At 36.8% G+C, this 21,410-nt stretch overlaps 3 protein-coding genes across 3 annotated transcripts; 1 reads left to right on the forward strand and 2 right to left on the reverse strand.

The window, feature by feature from the left end:
• The first annotated feature begins 4,083 nt into the window (after window positions 1-4,083).
• On the forward strand, window positions 4,084-6,351 carry LOC140152127 (uncharacterized). Its single transcript, XM_072174423.1, has one exon. It carries the CDS (start codon window positions 4,257-4,259, stop codon window positions 5,202-5,204), a length of 948 nt encoding a protein of 315 aa, XP_072030524.1. The 5' UTR covers window positions 4,084-4,256; the 3' UTR covers window positions 5,205-6,351.
• An 841-nt stretch (window positions 6,352-7,192) lies between these two features.
• Window positions 7,193-10,811, reverse strand: LOC140151848 (uncharacterized). The gene is made up of 2 exons (XM_072174172.1): window positions 10,247-10,811; window positions 7,193-7,918 (listed from the first exon to the last, which is right to left on the reverse strand). Exons 1-2 carry the CDS (start codon window positions 10,650-10,652, stop codon window positions 7,350-7,352), a joined length of 975 nt encoding a protein of 324 aa, XP_072030273.1. The 5' UTR covers window positions 10,653-10,811; the 3' UTR covers window positions 7,193-7,349.
• Window positions 10,812-14,320: 3,509 nt separating this feature from the next.
• Window positions 14,321-17,094, reverse strand: LOC140151849 (uncharacterized). The gene is made up of 2 exons (XM_072174174.1): window positions 16,666-17,094; window positions 14,321-15,839 (listed from the first exon to the last, which is right to left on the reverse strand). The coding sequence occupies exons 1-2, from the start codon at window positions 17,069-17,071 to the stop codon at window positions 15,256-15,258; spliced, it is 990 nt and encodes a 329-aa protein (XP_072030275.1). The 5' UTR covers window positions 17,072-17,094; the 3' UTR covers window positions 14,321-15,255.
• Between the last annotated feature and the right edge of the window lie 4,316 nt (window positions 17,095-21,410).

The raw sequence follows: 21,410 nt of genomic DNA on the forward strand, positions 1-21,410 counted from the left end.
CATATAAATTTTCACAAGGCTGAAACCAAATACACAATAGACGCTATCGGATAGATCATTTTAAACTACATAACATGTATAACGTCCTGGGTTGCAAAGAGTAAGGGGTCGAAAAGTTTTCATACATGAAAAATTATTCCACCCTCCCCCACCAAGGTATATTTCTGAACACTCCCCAATCATGCCAAGTATATTCTGAATTTGAATTTGTTTTAAAAAGTTATTTCATTACTTTTAGCATAAGTCTTCCTAAAATAGCAGTCGCCGGTCACAAGCTTCTTCCAATAAGACCTGTCGCGACCTGCATTTCTGATCTCTGCTGCATGGGGAAGAGTCCCGGTTTGTATCCTATTCATGCTCGTCAGAAATTTCATGAAATTAGCATGATTAGGGGGTATTTTTAGATACAGAAACGCAAAACACACAAAAAAGGTGATTTGTCAAATCACTTGTTCGCGAAGTTGAAAAAAGGTGCTCTTCCAAACCCGTAGCGCCCTGTACATCACATCACATCAATTACCATCGTATACAACCGCTGGTTAAAGTTAAGGAGCAATATACTGCCATGAGAGGTTCTGGTTAAAACTATGGGTCCGAGGTGAGATCAATAGTACTATTTTCCTGAGGGGCGCAGCCCCTCAGGAAAATAGTATTAATTAATAGTATTGATTAATTCATCAAAATCCACCATTCCTATCTCAATTTGATATCACTTTTTGCAACATTACTGAGAAATATCGTTCACGATTTAGCGAAAAAAGGGGCATGATTGTTGAAAGGCGAAAAAAGGGTGTTTTTATCCTGAACACGAGAAATAAGCTTCAAAAGGTTTCTTTTTTTCAAAGTTCACCGACGAGCATGAGTATATCTGTGGATAACAGGATTACCGGAACCGGGGACAAAGTTATAACCCTGTTGATTATGTTCATGATGTTTATGATGTTAACCATGGATAACATGACTCGCTGTCTTCCCTGACTCATTTTGCCATGTTGAGGATCATAATAAAGCATAAACATTGATTAGCTCATATGACCATAGACCAGGAATGAGATGCTTGGCAGATGCTGATCTTGAGTTGAGTACAGATGTGGCTTGATTTCCAGAAGGTATATATATATAGCCCATACACGAGTTACCTTATACGTCTTCTAATATCGCTTTCGTTAGAAGCCATTATGGATCCCCGGTATCGGATATCTTTAACTTGCTTAATGTTTTCATCATCTATAATCAGACCATCTTTGCAGGAGGTAGGTGTAATAACCTCTGTATTTCCAATGAGCAGGTTGCTCAAAGTCATGGGCCCTTTTGGAATAATACGTTTAGCTGCTTCACTGTGAGATTGGACCTGCAGTTGTGTTTCTTCCTTGCTGCCAAATAACGTGGCAATGTCATCTGCAAAGTCGAGATCCTTCAAAACTTTGGCAGGTTTCCTCACTAGATCTTCTTGGGTGAGTAAAAAGTCATGTCCTTCTTCAGCTTTCTTCAGAAGGAAGTCGATAATGACAACAAAGAGAAATAGAGCCAGCACATCTCCTTGAAGTACTCACGTATAGTAACATCAAATTCCTCAGTCAGAAGGCCGTCTACAAACACTGAACATTTGAAGTTGTTATATAGCATGTATAGCACTCTGATATTGCCTTCTCTGTCTTCTCTGGAAAGCCATATTTAAAATAGTGGACATCCTGTCCATGTCTATGGAGTCGAAGGCTTTTTGAAAATCGATGAATGATACAATAGGGGTAGCTGCTGGTTCCTGACTACTCCCATAATAATAATAATAATAATACAAGACATTTATAAAGCGCTAGTGTGCAAGAAAGCCTCTTAGCGCTGTTATACAATAAATAAAAACACAAAGTATATATACATTACAAACTACTAATCCCCAAACACAAGTGACTGAAATTGGACAGGTCACAAACCATTAAAAGCATTATTCTTCTCAAGATGTGGATTTGATCCATACAGCTACTTTCTTTTCGAAAACCAGCCTGGTTTTGTCTCAGGATTGGGTCGACAACTGGTCTGATTCTATTTAATAGATTTCTATTGCACCGTCAGCAATGGCCGTCAGACTAATAACTCGGCAGTTCTTCATTAAGGTAAATCACCTTTCTTTGAAAGTGGGTGGGATAATGATGTTGGTATTCCATTGTCTATAGATGCGTTATATTTGGTAAATATTTGCAAACAGATTTCATGAGTCTCTTGAATGAATTCACAACCATTCTTCAGGGCTTCTGCCGTGATGCCGCTTTCATACGCAGATGATTTCCCAAGGTTTAGGGTCCTGATGGCTTCTACAGTTTGGTTCAGGCGGTGATGCAGATGAACTTGTTCCAAGATGTAGCAGGTAGTTTGTCCATTCTGATAAAGCTGTATCTATACTGTTGATCTGTCCACCATCTATCCTTTTCACTGTAGTGTTTATAATAGATTTCTTGCTAGCAATTGTGTTGATGATATTCCATACCCTGTTGGGTTATCTGTCTGTCTGCCTCGGAGAGTTCTTCTATCTGTTCTTCGAGACGTCTGGTGTCATCATCATGAGGCTGGTTGTTGGCAAGGTCACGCTATCTTTTCTTTAAGGCTTGTGATGTAGAGATTGGTTCTTGGCCTTTGCTGAGTCTCTCCCTCCGCAAGTGTTCAGTTATCTCACTAACCCACGATGGAAGACTATAGAGGGTTTGTTTTTCCCTAAAGTTTACGCGGCAGTTTAATTGACAGCATTAACAAGATTGTCATAATTAGGTCTGGATTGTGACATCTTCGACACAGTCAGACTGTTAGGTTGTTTTGTTCACAAAATTCTGTCAGTCGCTGGCTGTTGTCGTTAGTCAGGCCATGAAATGAAAATGGACCAATAACTCTTGGGTTTGAGGTATGGCTATCATTCCATAATTATTCTCTAACTACTTTGAAATCATCTGGTACTGAGATTACATTATGTCTTTGGATGTCGGTGTCCATCGCTTTTGTGTCCGTGTCCGTTGCTTTTGTTTCAGCCGCCTCTGTGGGAGCACATGCACTGCCACAATCGACACGTTGGGCATATTGGGGTTCCCTCCAAACTTAGCCCCAGATACTTGGTCATTTCTTTTGTCAGGAGTCCCACACCGTCAACTCGCTCTCTTGTTGCTGAGGCATATACAAATAACCATTTTTCCCTCGGTCCAATGTTGATCCATTTCTTTGTCAGTGATCCAACGATGTTTCTTGAATGAAGACTATGTATATGTTGAATTCTTCCAATCCAGCTACAATAACAAGTTGATGTAGTTTACCTGGCTGAAACAATTTGCGTATTATGTTGTATGTAGCTCTATTAGATTAGATTCTTAGAGCTGCGTTTGGCCAGTATTATTATTTGTTTGGTTGCTTGTAACTTTCGCAATCGTTAGGTTCTGAGATTGATCTTAGTTTCCAAAGACGTGTGTGGGTAATTAGCCCTACACATCTGAATTTGAAGGTTCTGCTTGTTAGGCAGGTGGCTGGTAACGACAATTCATATTTATACTATGAAGTAGCCTGCAGCCTGGAACATACTGGCCGTTGAACCTGATAGTTCCCCATCAGCTGGCATGTTCAGCAAGGACTGAGCTATAGGGAGGCAGAGGCTCATTCTCTCACTCTGGCATCCGCCACTGCTGCTATACTGCATGTGGTATAACATACTTAAAGGGGCATTTCGTGATCCACAGCCTCATCCCCCCACTTTTCTCAAAAAAAGTTGAGATTTTTATATCACTGGAAACCTCTGGCTACTTAATGTTTATGTACAAAATATTTCTTGCAGATTAATTCGTTTTGCAAAGATATCGTGAAATTTGAATTTCGTTCTGGTGCACCAGAACGAAATTACAACGCATTGTCTATGGAGCAGTATAATACACATAATCATGCATAACTCGCAAACGCAAAATCGGAATCAACTGAAATTTTGGGAATAGGCTTTTTTCGTGGATATGTACTGAAAATGTCAGAAAAAGAGGATGCTAGGATCACGAAATACTCCTTTAAATGCATATTTAAATTACAACATTAAAGAAGGGAGAGATAATCACAGCACCAGTTGGCACCCACACTAGCTTTTACCTGAAGGCTACCTGAAAACACAAAGAAAGAAGCTGTGTTGGGATGCGACTTCATTTTCAAACAGGGGATCAGCAGCGTCCTGTAAACTAGAACGAAATCAATAATTGAGTCTTGATCTACCCAAGAAAATGTAAATATTTTGCCAGTTTTTGATGACGTTTTTGTTTATTACTTTCAGTAAAAACACCAACACAATGGAATCTGAAAACCACGCAGAGCTGAATCGCATTTTTATCTGGGTTAACAGGAGATCTCTCGGAACAATATTCCTAAAGTGTCTCAGTCACATCCCAGATTCCCAAATCGTCAGCGGTATTTTTGCGTCTTGTTTCTATGATGGTAAAGACCCAACGTCAGAAATACCCCAAAGTACCAAAGATAAACGCAACAGAGAAACAAGCACTCATGATTTCTCAGACTTCCCATATGTTTACGACGGTTCAACTTGTACGTATTCCTGGGCGAAAAGTCAATTGGAAGGTGATTATCCGAGCACTAAAATTCTTATCTGCAAAGATCTTCCATCCTTTTTGAGCGGGAAGCATGAGTTCATTCCTGAAGGATTTCGTCACACATTCCTAATTCGCCACCCATATCGAATGTTTCAATCCTTGAAAACATCTTCACTTTCCAGCTACTTCCCGACGTCCAATCTTTACGAGATTATAAATACATACTACAAGAAGCAGTTCGAATTGAAAGAACAGTATCATGTTCTGAAATATCTCCAAGACCATCCGCAATTGGCCGATCCAAATCCAGTTGTGATTGACGCCGATGATCTTCAAAATCACCCTGCATCGATTCTATCTCAGTATTGCGAGGCAGTTGGTCTTCCCTTTACCGATGATCTTCTACGATGGAAACCAGGTACTGACGTTGTCAAAAATGGAAGATATCACGGCAAATGGTTACTGCAGGTCTATATGGGGGAGATGGGTCGGGATTCTATAAAGCGGCAATGGAGAGTTCGCAGTTCTTGGCAACAAAGAAATTACCAGAGCGATCTGAACTTAGTATTGACGCATTACAATGTGCCGATACGGCGATGCCGTACTATGAGAAGCTGTACGGTATGCGCACAATTCTACCTTGAATGACATAATAATTATGTGCAGCAAGCTTAGGCTATCATAAAAGGATAACAACTTATTTAATGTCTACATGACCCATGGGCGCCGCCATACCAAGACCAAGTGGTCAGTTGATGTACCACAATGCTAACAGATGTTGAATTTTCAGACACAAACATCATCGAAATTACTAAATATTTGTATAGCTAATTTTATTTATTACACATTGGGGGATTCTGACTTTTCATATGTTTTCAAGAACTAAATTTGGAAAATATTTACCAACCGAAACTCTTACAATAATATTACAAAGCTGCAACAACAAAAAAAAAACCCGACAAATTTGGCTGAATTCTGGACGCGTATGCCACATTTCCATTGAAATACGCAGGAAGACCATTCGTTATCCCAGACTTCCTGTCTATAAACTGTCATGTCAGCACCAATCTGGTGAAGTGGGCATTAAAATAATTGCCTTTTTATAAGACAGCCCAAGCTGGCTGATGTATTTGCATCTCTAATAGCACTGCCGTTTCCTTCCTTTTCTAGTCAACTTTGAAAATACCTGACAAAATTGATCACTTTACTTTAAAGCTTATATTTTTACAACTGTCAAATATTTTTAGTTCACATCAGTTTTACTGTTAAAATAACTTTTGGGCTATTCTGATAATCATATTTATTTGAATTACCAAAATACAAACAATAGAATACAAATAGGCAAACCATGATGGTAATTCAGATAGGAATAGACATCAAGTCCTATCACTGTTGAAATAACACAATTTCACAATTTCATTATATGTAATTTGGTAACTTTATGTAATGTACTGTTTAAATAATCGCGCATATACATTGTATTATTGAAGCGTTTACATTTAAAAAAGTAATAAACGTGCTGTTGATATTGTGAATGTTAATTGTAATTGTGAATGATAATTATTTCTTCCAAACTGGATAAGAAACAAGAAAATGTTAAGCAACAAATAGTGAAAAGTACCGTAATTAGCTTCAATAAAAATAATAAAAATAATCTTTGACAAATATTTGAGCTTTAAAATCATCCACACTGTAATATATCTCCCATATCAATTAAAATCTATTGTTAGGCAGCATTTAACGTAACATGTTTAATGCAAGTTGCATGATTAATTGGGTATCTTAATTGCCTCACCTGCACATTGGTATATTACAATATTTTTTGAGGATGCGCATTCTATTAGCCCATCTTTATACTTTCTATTACCTCATTATCTTTGACAAATTTCCGAGCTTTAATATCATCCACACTGTATTGTATCTCCCAAATCAATTCAAGTATGTTATAGTATCTTCTGTAAATTCAAGTTGTTTGATTAATTACTATGATCACGTATCACCTGCACATAATGGTATTAGAACATTAGTTTTTAGATACGCAATATTCTGTTACCTGTTACCGCATCTAGCCTATATAATAATTAAGTTTAATGCTGCGAACTTAGCCGTTACACTACACAAGGGAGTAACTATAGTGACATAGCTTGGACTTTTTCAGATGGGGGAATGGGGGAAAGACAACTTTCAAGTGGGGCGCCGGGGATATAATTCGACAAAATGGTCTAAAAGGAATAAACAAATGCCTGAAATCTTAGTTATCAGGGCGGTCAGTATCCGACATGCATCACATCTAACCAATAAAAAGAAAGAATTTGCCTGTAGGAAACAGAAACGAATACGTCTAGGCTGATCTCCACGCACGCATATTCTTGCTCGAGCTATAGTCAATAGGACTAGCGGTCCAAACATTGGAAGTACGGTAACAATAGGGGATCAGGTTATTGAAAGTAATGCAATACGAACTCCGATGTTCTATCTCTTTCTTGCTAACGTGAAGGCATCGGGCACGGCAGACACTTATATTTGCCTTTGACGTGTCTAAATGATCATATACCATATAGGATGACGTACAACAAACTCGTTATCTTGAATGTACGTCAGTATCAAGAGGCGCCTTAATTATGCTCCCGCACAAAATGTCAGTTGCACTTTTGTGGTCGTGATTTTTTCCAATGTTCAACTCTCCGGGCTCAACTATAGGCAGTACTTCAAACTCGGCAACATTATATGCCTGCATAATGCTTGTCGAGTTACGGGTTTATTTTTGAATGTATACGCGGTGATGCAATTTTCTTATTGTGTAGTACTAACATCCTCATCGATACTAGTGAAGCTGGACGTTCTGCTATGAGGAGGTGTTTGCGACTTGTTAGGATCGTATTCTGGGGAAGAATCTGATGCCCTTTCATTTTTGGGAGATTGATCATGTTTACGATGCTGTTTTGGCGTGCTGACTTTGCTTCCAACAGGGGATTTTTGCTTGTTTAAGTTTGATTCTACTTTGATTTGGTAACGTTTGCGGATATCAGTATCATAGCCTTCCATCATTGCCCTATGTTTATTTTTAAGTTTAAGATACCACATCTCCGTATCCGTGTGTTTCCGTTCAGCTTTCAAACACAACGCTTCCGCCTTCTTCTTAGCTTGCTCCGCTAAAATCAGTTGACGCGATTCAGTTTCCATGGTGATTTCTTCAAAGGCATCTATCAATTTCACTTCCGTTGCTTTCCGCTCTCCATTCTTCACGCGTAGGTAGTCTACTGCCTTTGATTTTGCCCTTTCAGTCTCCATAAGCTTAATTTCCGCTTCCACCATGTCCATGTTAATTTTGTGGGCAGTCTCGTTGCGATTTGTTGTGTTTTCTGAATGAAAAGATTAAAGAAGAAAAGAAAATTATTATTGGTACAATCGATTGGAAAGAAACATGGTAGTTTAGATAAAAATAAACCATGATGACTAATAATTGAACGACTATGGCCTTGAAAGGAATAAAAGATCAATCGATCAAATCTTTTAAAATGGATAAAACAAATAGAAATAAAATGTCATGGTCATATTACGTGATGGTAATTGACGTTACCTCCTGGCTTTGTGTCTTCATTTAGAATAGCCAGTTGGGTTTAACAGTCATGGAGATCAACAGCTGCTGCTGCGGAGCCGGGGAGTCTTCGCTATTAGTCCTAAGATTCGTTAGTCCTAACACTCGCTAATCCAAAACTAAGGTTCGCTAGGCCAAAAAATAGATGGGTTAGAGTCAGGGAGGGATAGGGGTTAGAGTTAGAGACAAACCAGGGTTATAGTCAGTGGTAGGTTTAGGGTTGTGGGTAGAGTGCTAGTGAACTTTTCGGATTAGCGACCTATTATTATTGTTTGGACTGGCGAACCTATAAGGAGGACTAGCGCAAGCATTTTGTTGCATTTTGGTTCACGCTCCTTAGGACAAGCGGACCCGACACAGGAGCCAAGGACTCTATTTGAACCAAGACCCTTTTATTTTGGTTTTAGGGTTATATTATAAAGAAACGTTCAAGATCATAATGCAATTGACTCGGGTAAACGGTGTAACAAATTGAAACAACCTTTTAATGTCATACGACAGCATACACTACTCATAATATTTCAGAGATGAGCTACTTTTGCGAAAATTTGACATGCCTGTCATGTTTATATTATGAGCTTTTGCCCAGAAATATTCATCACAGGTATACAATATGCATGGTGCATGATGTTAAAGAGGAAAGTCAACAGATTAAATTTTAGGATCACTTTTGTAAACTTATGGGAAATTCTTAAAAAAGATCTGGTATATTTAATGCTGCATTTTGGTTCACGCTCTTATTTTTCGAAAAGTGATTTTATACAGTTTACTTGGCCGATTTTCCAATAAAGTTGCGTAGGTGTGTCGAAAACCCCCAAAGAAATAATTATGCTACTTAAAAAAGATTGCTAGTTATTTACAACCTCGGAGGGCAAGGTAGACCTTGTTGAACCTCGTCAATGCAGACAATTCAACGTGATATTACACACTCTGAAATTTCAACTTTCAATTGTCAATCTAATTTCAAAATGTGTATTTTTTTTTAACAAAACGACTTTTTGCACACATTCCGCCAATCATATACACCCAATTTGTGTGTATTCATGACGTGTAACCGGTTGAGATCCTTGCGTTTAGGGCATGGGGTGCTGAATTTTGCACGCTAAATAGAACAATATAATAATTTCCTACAATTTTGCAATCAGATTAAATTGATTGCTCAACACATGTGTATTTGTGTTGATGATAATATTGAAGGAAATACGCCCCCACTATTTTTAGTGGTTGAGCACTCTCGACTACTTTTGGAGTAGAGACTGTTCTGGTTGGCTTGGTTTGTCATGATTTTGACACCACAGAATGTATATACTCGTATAAACATTTTTGTAAATTTGAAATCATGACAAATTATCCGTCTGATGATCGGTATACCCAATGATCGTAAGTGAGGGTATTCCGTGAAACTTTAAGTAACGGTTGCCTTGCCAGAGGTCTATACTTTGAATTTGTTTCTATAGCTCACCTGTAATGAGTTTGAGCACTCTAAATTCCAAAGTTAGTCACTTGTAAAGTAAACTTGTTATAGAAGGAAAAACACCCGTATTAATGGTGAAAATTTGCTTTCTTATTTATTGCAACTGTTCTTCACACTGAACTGAAAATCACATTTTGTATATACAACAAGTACAAAATGACCATTGTTTTTAAAAGTATCAACCACTTTGCCAAAGCAGCTACAACATAACAACATAACTCAAGAACCACAGGACCTAAAGAAGTATATCTGTGATATTTGAATTCTTCTACACAATCGCTATGAATTCATAAATGCAATTTTTGCCAAAGATCAGCAAAAGATGCTGTGAACTACCAAATCGCAATTGTTTAAAATAGTTGCTAACCTTCAGGTGACATGGCCTAAAAAGGTTGGTCTATGTGCTAAGAAGGGTTCCCTTTTCATCATTTGGTAACATGTGATAAAATATGAAAAGTACAAAAACAAGAATGTTTTGTAGCATTTTGTTAAAAAAACGGCTCATCATCACAAACCATATAGCGAATACTTCTCCATGTTTTAGGTCATAGGTCATAGCAAGAAGGTGAACAAATCCCAAACCTTTTCCCATGACTGTATATTCACTCATTTACTTACCAGTTTTAATTCGCTTGTCTATTCTTGTTATTCGCTCAGTGATCTCATCAAACGTGTGATTAAATGTTTGGTACTCCCCTTTGATTTGACTCAGGAAGTCCTTATTAACTGAAATTTTAGCCTTCAAATCCGTCAAATTTTCCTGCATTTCATCCGCGTAAGTTTGTAGTTTCTCCACAAGCTGTTGTAAAGTCTTCTCATCGTTTCTGATAAACATTATAAGTAGAGCTGCACAAATTTCAAAGTCGTCAATTCTTTGGAGCAACGGTAAAGCGCTAGCTTTGGTTCTCTTATCGGCTTGACTGAAGCACACAGAATACATTTCTTTGCCTGCTCGTGCTAGTGACTCAATTAGCTTCTCAACTCTTGTGACAGTGTCAATATCATTTAAAACCGCCGCAGCCATTGTTTTTATATAATATAAATTAGTTATACTTAACAAAAGTCCCGGACAAAAGTAGTATATATTTATAGCTCCATCTGATGCGCCTAGATTGCTCACTGAGATCTCACTTCAAATGAACATTATACACATTATGCCATTGAAAATGTTTGCTTTCCAATATGATCAATGGCCATCTGATAATAGATTTTGAAAAGTGCAAATGTATTGGTTGCTTATACAACTGTGATTTATCACTATAAACATTAATGATGATAATTATGATATAATACTATAGTACAAAAGCGATATCATATGAGAGGATGACAGTGCACTGTATGTACATGGCAAAGGAGAAGTGAATGACAACTATCTAAATTTATAAGAGAGGCGCTATATTTCGGATGTTAAATATTTAATAGACCTATAACCTCTTTATAGGAGCTTGTGGTTCTTGAAAAAAAACCTCTGAAGTACATATACCGTTTGTCACACCTTTCTGAAAGCGTTATGTCTGTGTGTCGTGGGTGTGGTGCGGATGGTACGCAGCTGTGTGTGTTTGCCTACCATAAATGGCGAAATCTTTTGGCACCGCTATACATGAAAGGTTACATAATTTGCAATACTCGATAGAAATGTATGTTTTCCGTTTCCTGGTTCACCAGGCTCATGGTCATCTGGTCAGGTGGGCATTAAAATAATTGCCTTTTTATAAGACAGTCTAAGCTGGCTGATGAAATGCACGGCAGCACACAATTGAACGAAATTTTACATCTCTAATAGCACTGCCGTTTTTAGTCAACTTTTAAAATACCATATATTTTTACAACTGTCAAATATTTTTAGTTCACTTGTAACATCAGTTTTATTGTTAAAATAACTTTTGGGCTGTAATAATAATCGTATAGTTTTGAATTACGAGGGGCGGTCAATAAGTTCGTAGAACAGGGTAGTTGAAAGAGTACTAGCCAAATTATTTCTATCTCTCTCTTGAGCATGGTCATTACATACCTTAATGTACCCGTCGCATTTTTTCTTGAAACCTTCTCTGTCAACAAAATGGAAGTCTTCCGATAGCTCCTTGAGCCACTCTTCAGTGAAGGCTCACCAGCATTGATCACCAGCAAGCCTGATATTATGAAGGTAGGACTTAAAATTCTAAAAAAGGTTTCACTAACTGGAGGCCATGCCTAAACCACAATATGGTTACTTTAATTAACTGACCCCTCTGTCGTGAATGGCAGCTTGACAAACTAAGAATAGCGTACAAGACACAATCCGAGAATAGCCACTTTCCTACCATCAACCTTCTTCACATGATGGCTTGCCTCAATTTTACTATCAAAATTGTATGATATATGCCTAGGATTGTACTTTCATTTGACAAATGATCCGTCATCAGGACTATCCCTGGAACTCAGAAACAACGATGAAGACCTTGCACTACGGGGTGTGAGATCCAGGTTCTTCCTCTAAATTCACTCATAATTCCAGTGATTAATGTATGCCTTATCACCTTTAGCCACATATAGATTAAACTTGCCCTGGTCCTCATTCTACGTGTATAGAAAGTGTGGACCAGAATATATCAACTGGTATCGATTTTGCACATGAAGATTCCGGGACCCCATCTAGAAGACACCCTGGAATAGCCAAATGTTGATGGATTAATATTAAAAACACATTCATCAGAGTTGTCATATTTTGTGGCTATCTTATCTATCTTATTTGGCTCTTTATGCATTATCAATGCCACTGTACCAACGCGTATGTCATTAGTGGTGACGTCAGCAAGTCTTTTGGACCTTGGATGATCTTCAGGACGCTCATTCCATTCTTGAACTCTAAGAACCATTTCGTTGCTGTTGAATACCAAGGACTTCATTACCATTTACAAGAACTCTACATTGTTACGTTTATTTGAGTTTTCACCACCGTCGGGAGAAATTTCCATGATGACCCTGTATTCACTTTTGGTAGTACCTGTGAATTCATGGCAGTAGGCTTCCTCAGAAGAGTGTCCTGCCCATATACAGTGATACAAAAATATAATATCTTTACAGTAATGTTTTGAAGGAACACGCTTTCAAATGAGACCAAATTCAATACCGTGCGACAAAGTAGCATACCGAATTCTACGAACTTTTTGACGGGCCCTCGCACCAAAATACAAACAATAGAATAGAAGTAGGCAAATGGTAAAAAAATGTTAAGCAACAAATATTGAAAAGGTAGACCTGTACCGTAATTAACTTCAATAAATAAAACTTATCTGTGACAAATTTCCGAGTTTTAAAATCATCCACACTGTAATATATCTCCCATATCAATTAAAATCTATTGTTAGGCAGCATTTAACGTAACATGTCTAATGCAAGTTGCATGATTAATTGGGTATCTTAATTGCCTCACCTGCACTTTGGTATATTACAATATTTTTTGAGGATGCGCATTCTATTACCCAGCAAACACAAAACATTTTCGACATCATTCGCAAAAGGTTATAACAGGTTGTCAGAACACGTTTAAATGTCGGGTTATATAAAGGGTATATTAAGGGTATAAAACATTTTCCATAACAATAAAAAACATTTTTTAATAATCTACTGCCCAGCAAACACAAAATGTTTTACAGAAATCGTTTAAATATCGGGTTATATAAAGGGTATAAAAACGTTTTAATAACATTCCAAAAACATTTTTGAAAACTTGATTCAAAACATTCTAAACAGAATGTTATTTGGGGGTTGAAAAAATATTTTGCGAAAAATATTTGCCCATAATATTTGCAATAACGTTTTAAGAACGTTTTCATGACCTTTATATAACCCGACATTTAAATGTTATTAAAACGTTTTTGAAAAAACATTTTAAGAACATTTCTGTGTTTGCTGGATGCTAATATTTTAACATAATGTTATTTAAGGGCTGGGGTATGAACGTTTGGACAGTATTTATTTTGGGACATTAGAGCACATCAGACATATCGAATTGCATTCTGAATACGAAGAATGTCATTCTGATATCAAATAATTTTGATTTTTGAAATTCGCAATTTAATACACATTTTATGGCAAATCATTAAAATTGATATTTTTGATATTTAACAGTACTTGAAGTAAACTTTATAAATCTGATGATTTATACTTAAAGTGTATGTAGGTGGGATGGAAATCCGACGATCAATTGAAAATTTTGACCTTTCGTATTGAAGATATGGATTTTTTTCCCAAAACACACAAAAAAAATTAGGTCTTTTTGGGAAAAAATCCATATCTTCAATATGAAAGGTCAAAATTTTCAATTGACCGTCGGCTTTTCCTTCCTGCTACATACACTTTAAGAATATATCATTAGATTTATATAATTTAATTCGAGGACTGTTATATATCAAAAATTTGAAAAATATCAAATTTTTATAATTTGTCATAAAATTTGTATTATATTGTAATTTTCAAAAATGAAAATTATTTGATATCAGAAAGACATGCTTCGTATTCAGAATGCAATTCGATAGGTCTGAGGTGCTCTCATGTCCCACAAAAAATACTGTCGAAACACAATAAACGCTCATTTTAGATCCCTTAAGTGTTGACAAAATATTTGGCAAAAAATGTTTGCAAAAATAGTTTACAATACAATTTTGAACACATTTTAGAAATATTGTTGTAGTGTCTTTTCATACAAAACGTTTTAAAATGTTTTCATGACCTTTATATAACCCGACATTTTAATGTTATTAAAACGTTTTTACCTAAACCAAAAGCCAAAATATAACTTATTTAAAACGTTTTTAAAACGTTTTTGTGTTTGCTGGGTAGCCCATCTTTGTACTTTCTATTATAATTTCCGAGCTTTAATATCATCCACACTGTAATGTATCTCCCAAATCAATTCAAGTATGTTATAGTATCTTCTGTAAATTCAAGTTGTTTGATTAATTACTATGATCACGTATCACCTGCACATAATGGTATTAGAACATTAGTTTTTAGATACGCAATATTCTGTTACCTGTTACCGCATCTAGCCTATAAAATAATTAAGTTTAATGCTGCGAACTTAGCCGTTACACTACACAAGGGAGTAACTAGTGACATAGCTTGGACTTTTTCAGATGGGGGAATGGGGGGAAAGACAACTTTCAGGTGGGGCGCCGGGGACATAATTTGACAAGATGGTCTAAAAGGAATAAACATAATGAACAAGGCCTGAAATCTTAGTTATCAGGGCGGTCAGTATCCGACCCACAAGTTAGAAGCTCCCCCTTGCCCTACTGCACCACTGGGTGTAACTACATAATGCACTTTGAAGCTTGTGTTTAACCCGAATCCTAATCCCAAACTTGAGCAAAGATCAGGTAATTATTGAAAGTAATGCAATACGAAAAAGTTAAACGCCCAATGTTTGCTCGTGTTCTAAGCTGTTTTATCTGGTTGACGTGAAGGCATCGGGCACAGCAGACACTTATTTGCCTAAGTGTCTAAATGATCATAATCTAGCGTTAAGGATGACGTAAACCTCCCACGTACAACAAACTCGTTCATCTTGAACATGTTTGTCAAGTCAGGTTTATTTCATCATTTAGACTTGTTTGAACGGATACGCGGTGATGCAATTTTCTTATTCAAACGCGGTGTGGTACTAACATCCTCGTCGATACTAGTGAAGCTGGACGTTCTGCTACGAGGAGGTGTTTGCGACTTGTTAGGATCGTATTCTGGTGAAAGCAGATGGGAAGAACCTGATGCCCTTTCATTTTGGGAGATTTATCATGTTTACGATGCTGTTTTGGCGTTCTGGCTTTGCTTTCAACAGGAGATTTTTGCTTGTTTAAGTTTGATTTTACTTTGATTTGGTAACGTTTACGGATATCAGTATCATAGCCTTCCATCACTGCCCTATGATCATTTTTAAGTTTAAGATACCACATCTCCGTATCCGTGTGTTTCCGTTCAGCTTTCAAACACAACGCTTCCGCCTTCTTCTTAGCTTGCTCCGCTAAAATTAGTTGACGCGATTCAGCTTCCATGGTGATTTCTTCAAAGGCATCTATCAATTTCACTTCCGTTGCTTTACGCTCTTCATTCATCACGGCTAGATAGTCTGCTGCCTTTGTTTTTGACCTTTCAGTCTCCATAAGCTTAATTTCCGCTTCCACCATGTCCATGTTAATTTTGTGGGCAGTCTCGTTGCGATTTGTTGTGTTTTCTGAATGAAAAGATTAAAGAAGAAAAGAAAATTATTATTGGTACAATCGATTGGAAAGAAACATGGTAGTTTAGATAAAAATAAACCATGATGACTAATAATTGAACGACTATGACCGTGAAAGGAATAAAAGATCAATCGATCAAAACTTTTAAAATGGATAAAAATAAATAGAAATAAATTGTGATGGTAATTGACGTTACCTCCTGGCTTTGTGTCTTCATTAAGAATAGCCAGTTGGGTTTAACCGTCAAGGAGGTCAGCAGCTGCTGCCGGAGCCCGGGAGTGTTCGCGCGCTATCCAAAACAAGAGGGGTCGCTAGTCTGAAAGTTATAGGGTTAGGGTTATGAGTTAGGGTCAGGGTTAGAGTCAGGGAGGGATAGGTTTAGAGTTAGAATCAAACCAGGGTTAGAGTCACTGGTAGGTTTAGGGCGCTAGTGAACTTTTCGGACCGTTGCGACCCATTTTTATTGTTTGGACTGGCGAACCTAAGGAGGACTAGCGCACCTAGGACAAGCGGACCCACCCCAGGAGCCAAGGACTATATTTTAACCAAGGTCCTTTAATTTTGGTTTTATAGGGTTATATTATAAAGAAATGTTCAAGATCATAATGCAATTGACTCGGATAAACGGTGTACCAAATTGAGACAACCTTTTAATGTCATAGGACACTACTCAATATATTTCAGAGATGAGCTACTTTTGCGAAAATTTGAGATGCCTGCCATGTTTATTATGAGCTTTTGCCCAGAAATATTTATCACTGGTACAATATGCATGGTGCATGTGAAAGAGGAAAGTCAACAGATTAATTTTTTACTTACCAGTTTTAATTCGCTTGTCTATTCTTGTTATTAACTCAGTGATCTCATCAAACGTGTGATTAAATGTTTGGTACTCCCCTTTGATTTGTCTCAGGAAGTCCTTATTAACTGAAATTTTAGCCTTCAAATCCGTCAAATTTTCCTGCATTTCATCCGCGTAAGTTTGCAGTTTCTCCGCAAGTTGATGTAAAGTCTTCTCATCGTTTCTGATAAACATTATAAGTAGAGCTGCACAAATTTCTAAGTCGTCAATTCTTTGGAGCAACGGTAAAGCGCTGGCTCTGGTTCTCTTATCGGCTTTACTGAAGCACACAGAATACATTTCTTTGCCTGCTCGTGCTAGCGACTCAATTAGCTTCTCAACTCTTGTGACAGTGTCAACATCATTTAAAACCGCCTCAGCCATTGTTTTTATATAAATTAGTTATACCTAACAAAAGTAGTATATATTTATAGCTCCATCTGATGCGCCTAGATTGCTCACTGAGATCTCACTTCAAATGAACATTATACGCATTATGCCATTGAAAATGTTAGCTTTCCAATGGCCATCTGATAAATGACATGACAAATTGTCCGGAAATACCAATAAAAAGATTAATTAAAAGATTAATTGATTTTGAAAAGTGCAAATGTATTGGTTGCTTATACAACTGTGATTTATCACTACAAACCTTTACTGATGATAATTATGATATAATACTATAAGTACAAAAGCGATATGAGGGGAGGACAGTGCACTGTACATGGCAAAGGAGAGGTGAATGATAACTATCTACGAGGGGCAGTCAGTATGTAATAAGAGTTGACTCGTGACGTCATATGTTGATTGTTTTCATGGCATTTCTCAATGATTACATAAACACTGTACCCTTGTCTTTCAATCAACACATGTAAAAATTATATCGCACACATGATTACGTAACAGCATTACTAAAATCAATAGACTAGGGACACTGCAAAATCACGCAAAAACGCGGGCCTTTTTAATTACAGCAAAGACACGTGTTTAAAATGTCCAAGAACAGCAAAAGTACAAGGTGCATATGACTAGTTTTGGGCAGGAATAAACACTAGGTCCTCAGTTTGCATTTGGTAAAATATGAGACTTGCCGTTAAACTGTGGTGGAAATGGGACGTCTGGAAACTTCAACAACTTTAGGGCTTGAATGGAAGCAAAATTATTCTGCAAAAATGGCAAAAATGAAAAAACAGTTATTACAAATGACATTAATTATCTCCAAAATGAAACAGATTAAAATATAATGACTGGTCACGTGTAAGAGCTGGTACTCAGTGCGATGATAACTGGTGCAAATCAAACAACAATCTGCGCATGCGTGTAGGATGACCGATACAACATGCTGGAAATGCACGAAAATTGCACAATTCCATGTAAATAGGGATTAAAATATTACAAAATGCTATGAAAATTTTAATTTAAATATCCATATGAATTTTTATGGATGATCTCAACCTGAAATGAACAGAAAAGTTTTTAAAATAAATTTCTCATTCAAACGATGGCCTCTCTCTCTGTTCCACTACTTTTTGTATAAATGTGACAATAATAGAAACACAGTTATATTTTAATCACGGATTCAAATATTTTCTAGGGAGACTCCCGTTTTAATGTTTGGAGATTAGTCAACAGAACTGGCAAAAAAACTTAAATTTCCACGTTTGCTTTTTTGGCAATATCACGATTTTTGTTTTTTGTCAAAAATAAGACATATTTGACTACGCATTTTAAATACTAAAACCTTTACAGCCCAACAAACATGGTGTAATGAATTGGGAGTTGTATTGTATTCTATTACTGTTCCAAAAGGCAGCATTCTCCATACTTTAATTCCCGAGAAAATATAAAAAATACAACAATACCTCATTTCAGCCTCTTATTTCCCTTTTAACAAAAACGACTCAATTTCAGCAGGTGACTCTTTATCATTGATTTTATGCTAATGCTGTTGCGTAATCATGTGTGTGATGTAATTTTTACATGATTGTGTTGTTTGAAAGACAACGGTACAGTGTTTATGTAATCATTGAGAAATGCCATGAAAACAATCCACATATGACGTCACGAGTCAACTCTTATTACATACTGACTGCCCCTCGTATAAGAGAGGCGCTATATTTCGGATGATAAATGTTTAATAGACCTATAACTCCTTTATATTCTTTTGGTTCTTGAAAAAAATCACTGAAGTACATTATACCGTTTGTCACACCTTTCTGAAAGCGTTATGTCTGTGTGTCGTGGGTGTGGCACGGATGGTATGCAGTGTGTGTTGGCCTACCTTAAATGGCGAAATCTTTTGGACCGCTATTCAGGATACATAATTTGTAATAGTCGATAGCAATGTACGTTTTCCATTTCCCGGTTCACCATTGAGAATAATGTGCATAAAAAGCAGCTTGCAGTTTCGGAGAAAATATAAAGAAAGTGCTGAGGTGAAATATGGACTGGTGAATTCGTTGCTTCCACTCCCAGGGCACTCGATTATGCCTATATGAAAGGGACCTGTGCCTGCCGGGTACGATATGGGTAAATCAGTGTCGGATTTTTTTCAAAAAATAAGGGGGGGTCATTCAGCGCGGAAGCTTAAAAAGAGGGCTCAAGGTATTTTTGTTTAATAAGGATTTTGACATCTGCAATATGTTATCTAACATTAGGCCTATGTAGGCTATAATACGACGACGAGCCTACAAATGTACGATACTTTGCTCCTAAACAATAGGTCGTGCATGATTCTTGATTTATTACTTCCCAGCAAACACAAAAACGTTTTTAAAACGTTTTAAATAAGTTATATTTTGGCTTTTGGTTTATGTAAGAACGTTTTAATAACATTAAAATGTCGGGTTATATAAAGGTCATGAAAACGTTTTAAAACGTTTTGTATGAAAACACACTACAACAATATTTCTAAAATGTTTTCAAAAATGTTATTGTAAACTATTTTTGCAAACATTTTTTGCCAATATTTTGTCAACACTTAAATAACATCATGTTAAAATATTTGTCCCCAGCAAACACAGAAATGTTCTTAAAATGTTTTCTTCAAAACGTTTTAATAACATTTAAATGTCGGGTTATATAAAGGTCATAAAAACGTATTTAAAACGTTATTGCAAATATTGTGGGCAAACATTTTTCGCAAAATATTTTTTCAACCTAAAAATAACATTCTGTTTAGAATGTTCTGTTTTCAAAAATGTTTTTGGAATGTTATTAAAACGTTTTTATACCCTTTATATAACCGGAGTAAACGTTTTCTGTAAAACATTTTGTGTTTGCTGGGCAGTAGATTATCAACAAATGTTTTTCAATGTTATGAAAACGTGTTATACCCTTAATAATATACCCTTTATATAACCCGACATTTAAACGTTTTCTGACAACATTTTCTAACCTTTTGCGAATGATGTCAAAAACGTTTTGTGTTTGCTGGGTACTAATAATGGGGAATGTTAAGGGGTACTGAACCCTCGATAAATTTGTGTCTATTTTTGCATTTTTCTCAAAAACTAATAACACAATGTTTACAAAAGTCATGTAGATTATTGGGGCAAGGTATCCAATTACTACACTGGAATTTCAGTGACCAAGACAAATGGTTCAGTTATTTATGATAAGAAATTAGGTACCGCTAGGATGTACCTCATTTCCGATCATATATACTGAACCGCTTGTCTTGAGTCACTGAAATTTAAGTGTAGTAATTGGATTCCTTGCCCCAATAATCTACATAACTTTTGTTACCAGTGTGTTATTATTTTTTGAAACAAAATGCAAAAATAGTCACAAATTTAACACAGGGGTGTAGTACCCCCTTAAGCGTAATTTGTCATACATTTTCTAGAATCGTCAGGACTGAGGGTGTTTGTTTGTGTGTGGGGTGGGATGTCATGGATATGGAGGGGCGTGTTTGCCGTGCTAGTGGGTGTACAAACATGCATGTATATAGCACGCCAGAGTGGACAAAACCTAAAAAAACCATTGAGGAAAAAAAACACTTTGAGAAAGAAAAAACTCCACCGAGAAAAAAAAATCACAGAAAAAAAACTCCACCGAGAAAAAAAAAGCACCCATGTATGTGTACAAATTCCAAATTCCTTCAGAAACGCTATTGTAGGGAACACACATCATAAGCGGCGGAAGCGGGGGCGGGGTCTTAAATTGTCCATGGACATGATGGAGGACGCCACACTAAAAATTTTAATAGAGGAAAAGGTAAAGCACCTTAATTTGGGGCTAAAATAGTCTGAAATTAACAAATCGTTCGAGCGCAAATGTCACAGTAAAACCGAAACAACCCACCCCCTAAATATTTCCGCCGCCACTGGATGCACAATCTCGATAGCAATGTACGTTTTCCACTTTGTGGTTCACCGTTGAGAATAAACCACAGGGTCCTTTTTACATGCTGTACTCAAGACACCGTGCTATATCCTGAGAACTGCTAAGACCCCCCGTCACAGGTCACAACCCAATGACACCGCGTGTAAAAAACTAAGGCTCTGTTAGGGCCACAAATAATAATAAGATAATGCATTCATGTACATTTTCATTATTAAATTTATTTCAAGAATTTCTTAATCACATTATTCACAGCATTTCACAAAAACAAAATTTATTGAGCTTTCCTTGGTATTTCCCCGATTCTATGACAAATTTGATCTGTCCACTTTCGTAACATAGCTGCATCATCAGGGTGCGAACTGTTTCAAATGACTAT

This window comes from Amphiura filiformis, chromosome 5 (assembly GCF_039555335.1).
Source record: "Amphiura filiformis chromosome 5, Afil_fr2py, whole genome shotgun sequence".
Taxonomy (NCBI): domain Eukaryota; kingdom Metazoa; phylum Echinodermata; class Ophiuroidea; order Amphilepidida; family Amphiuridae; genus Amphiura; species Amphiura filiformis.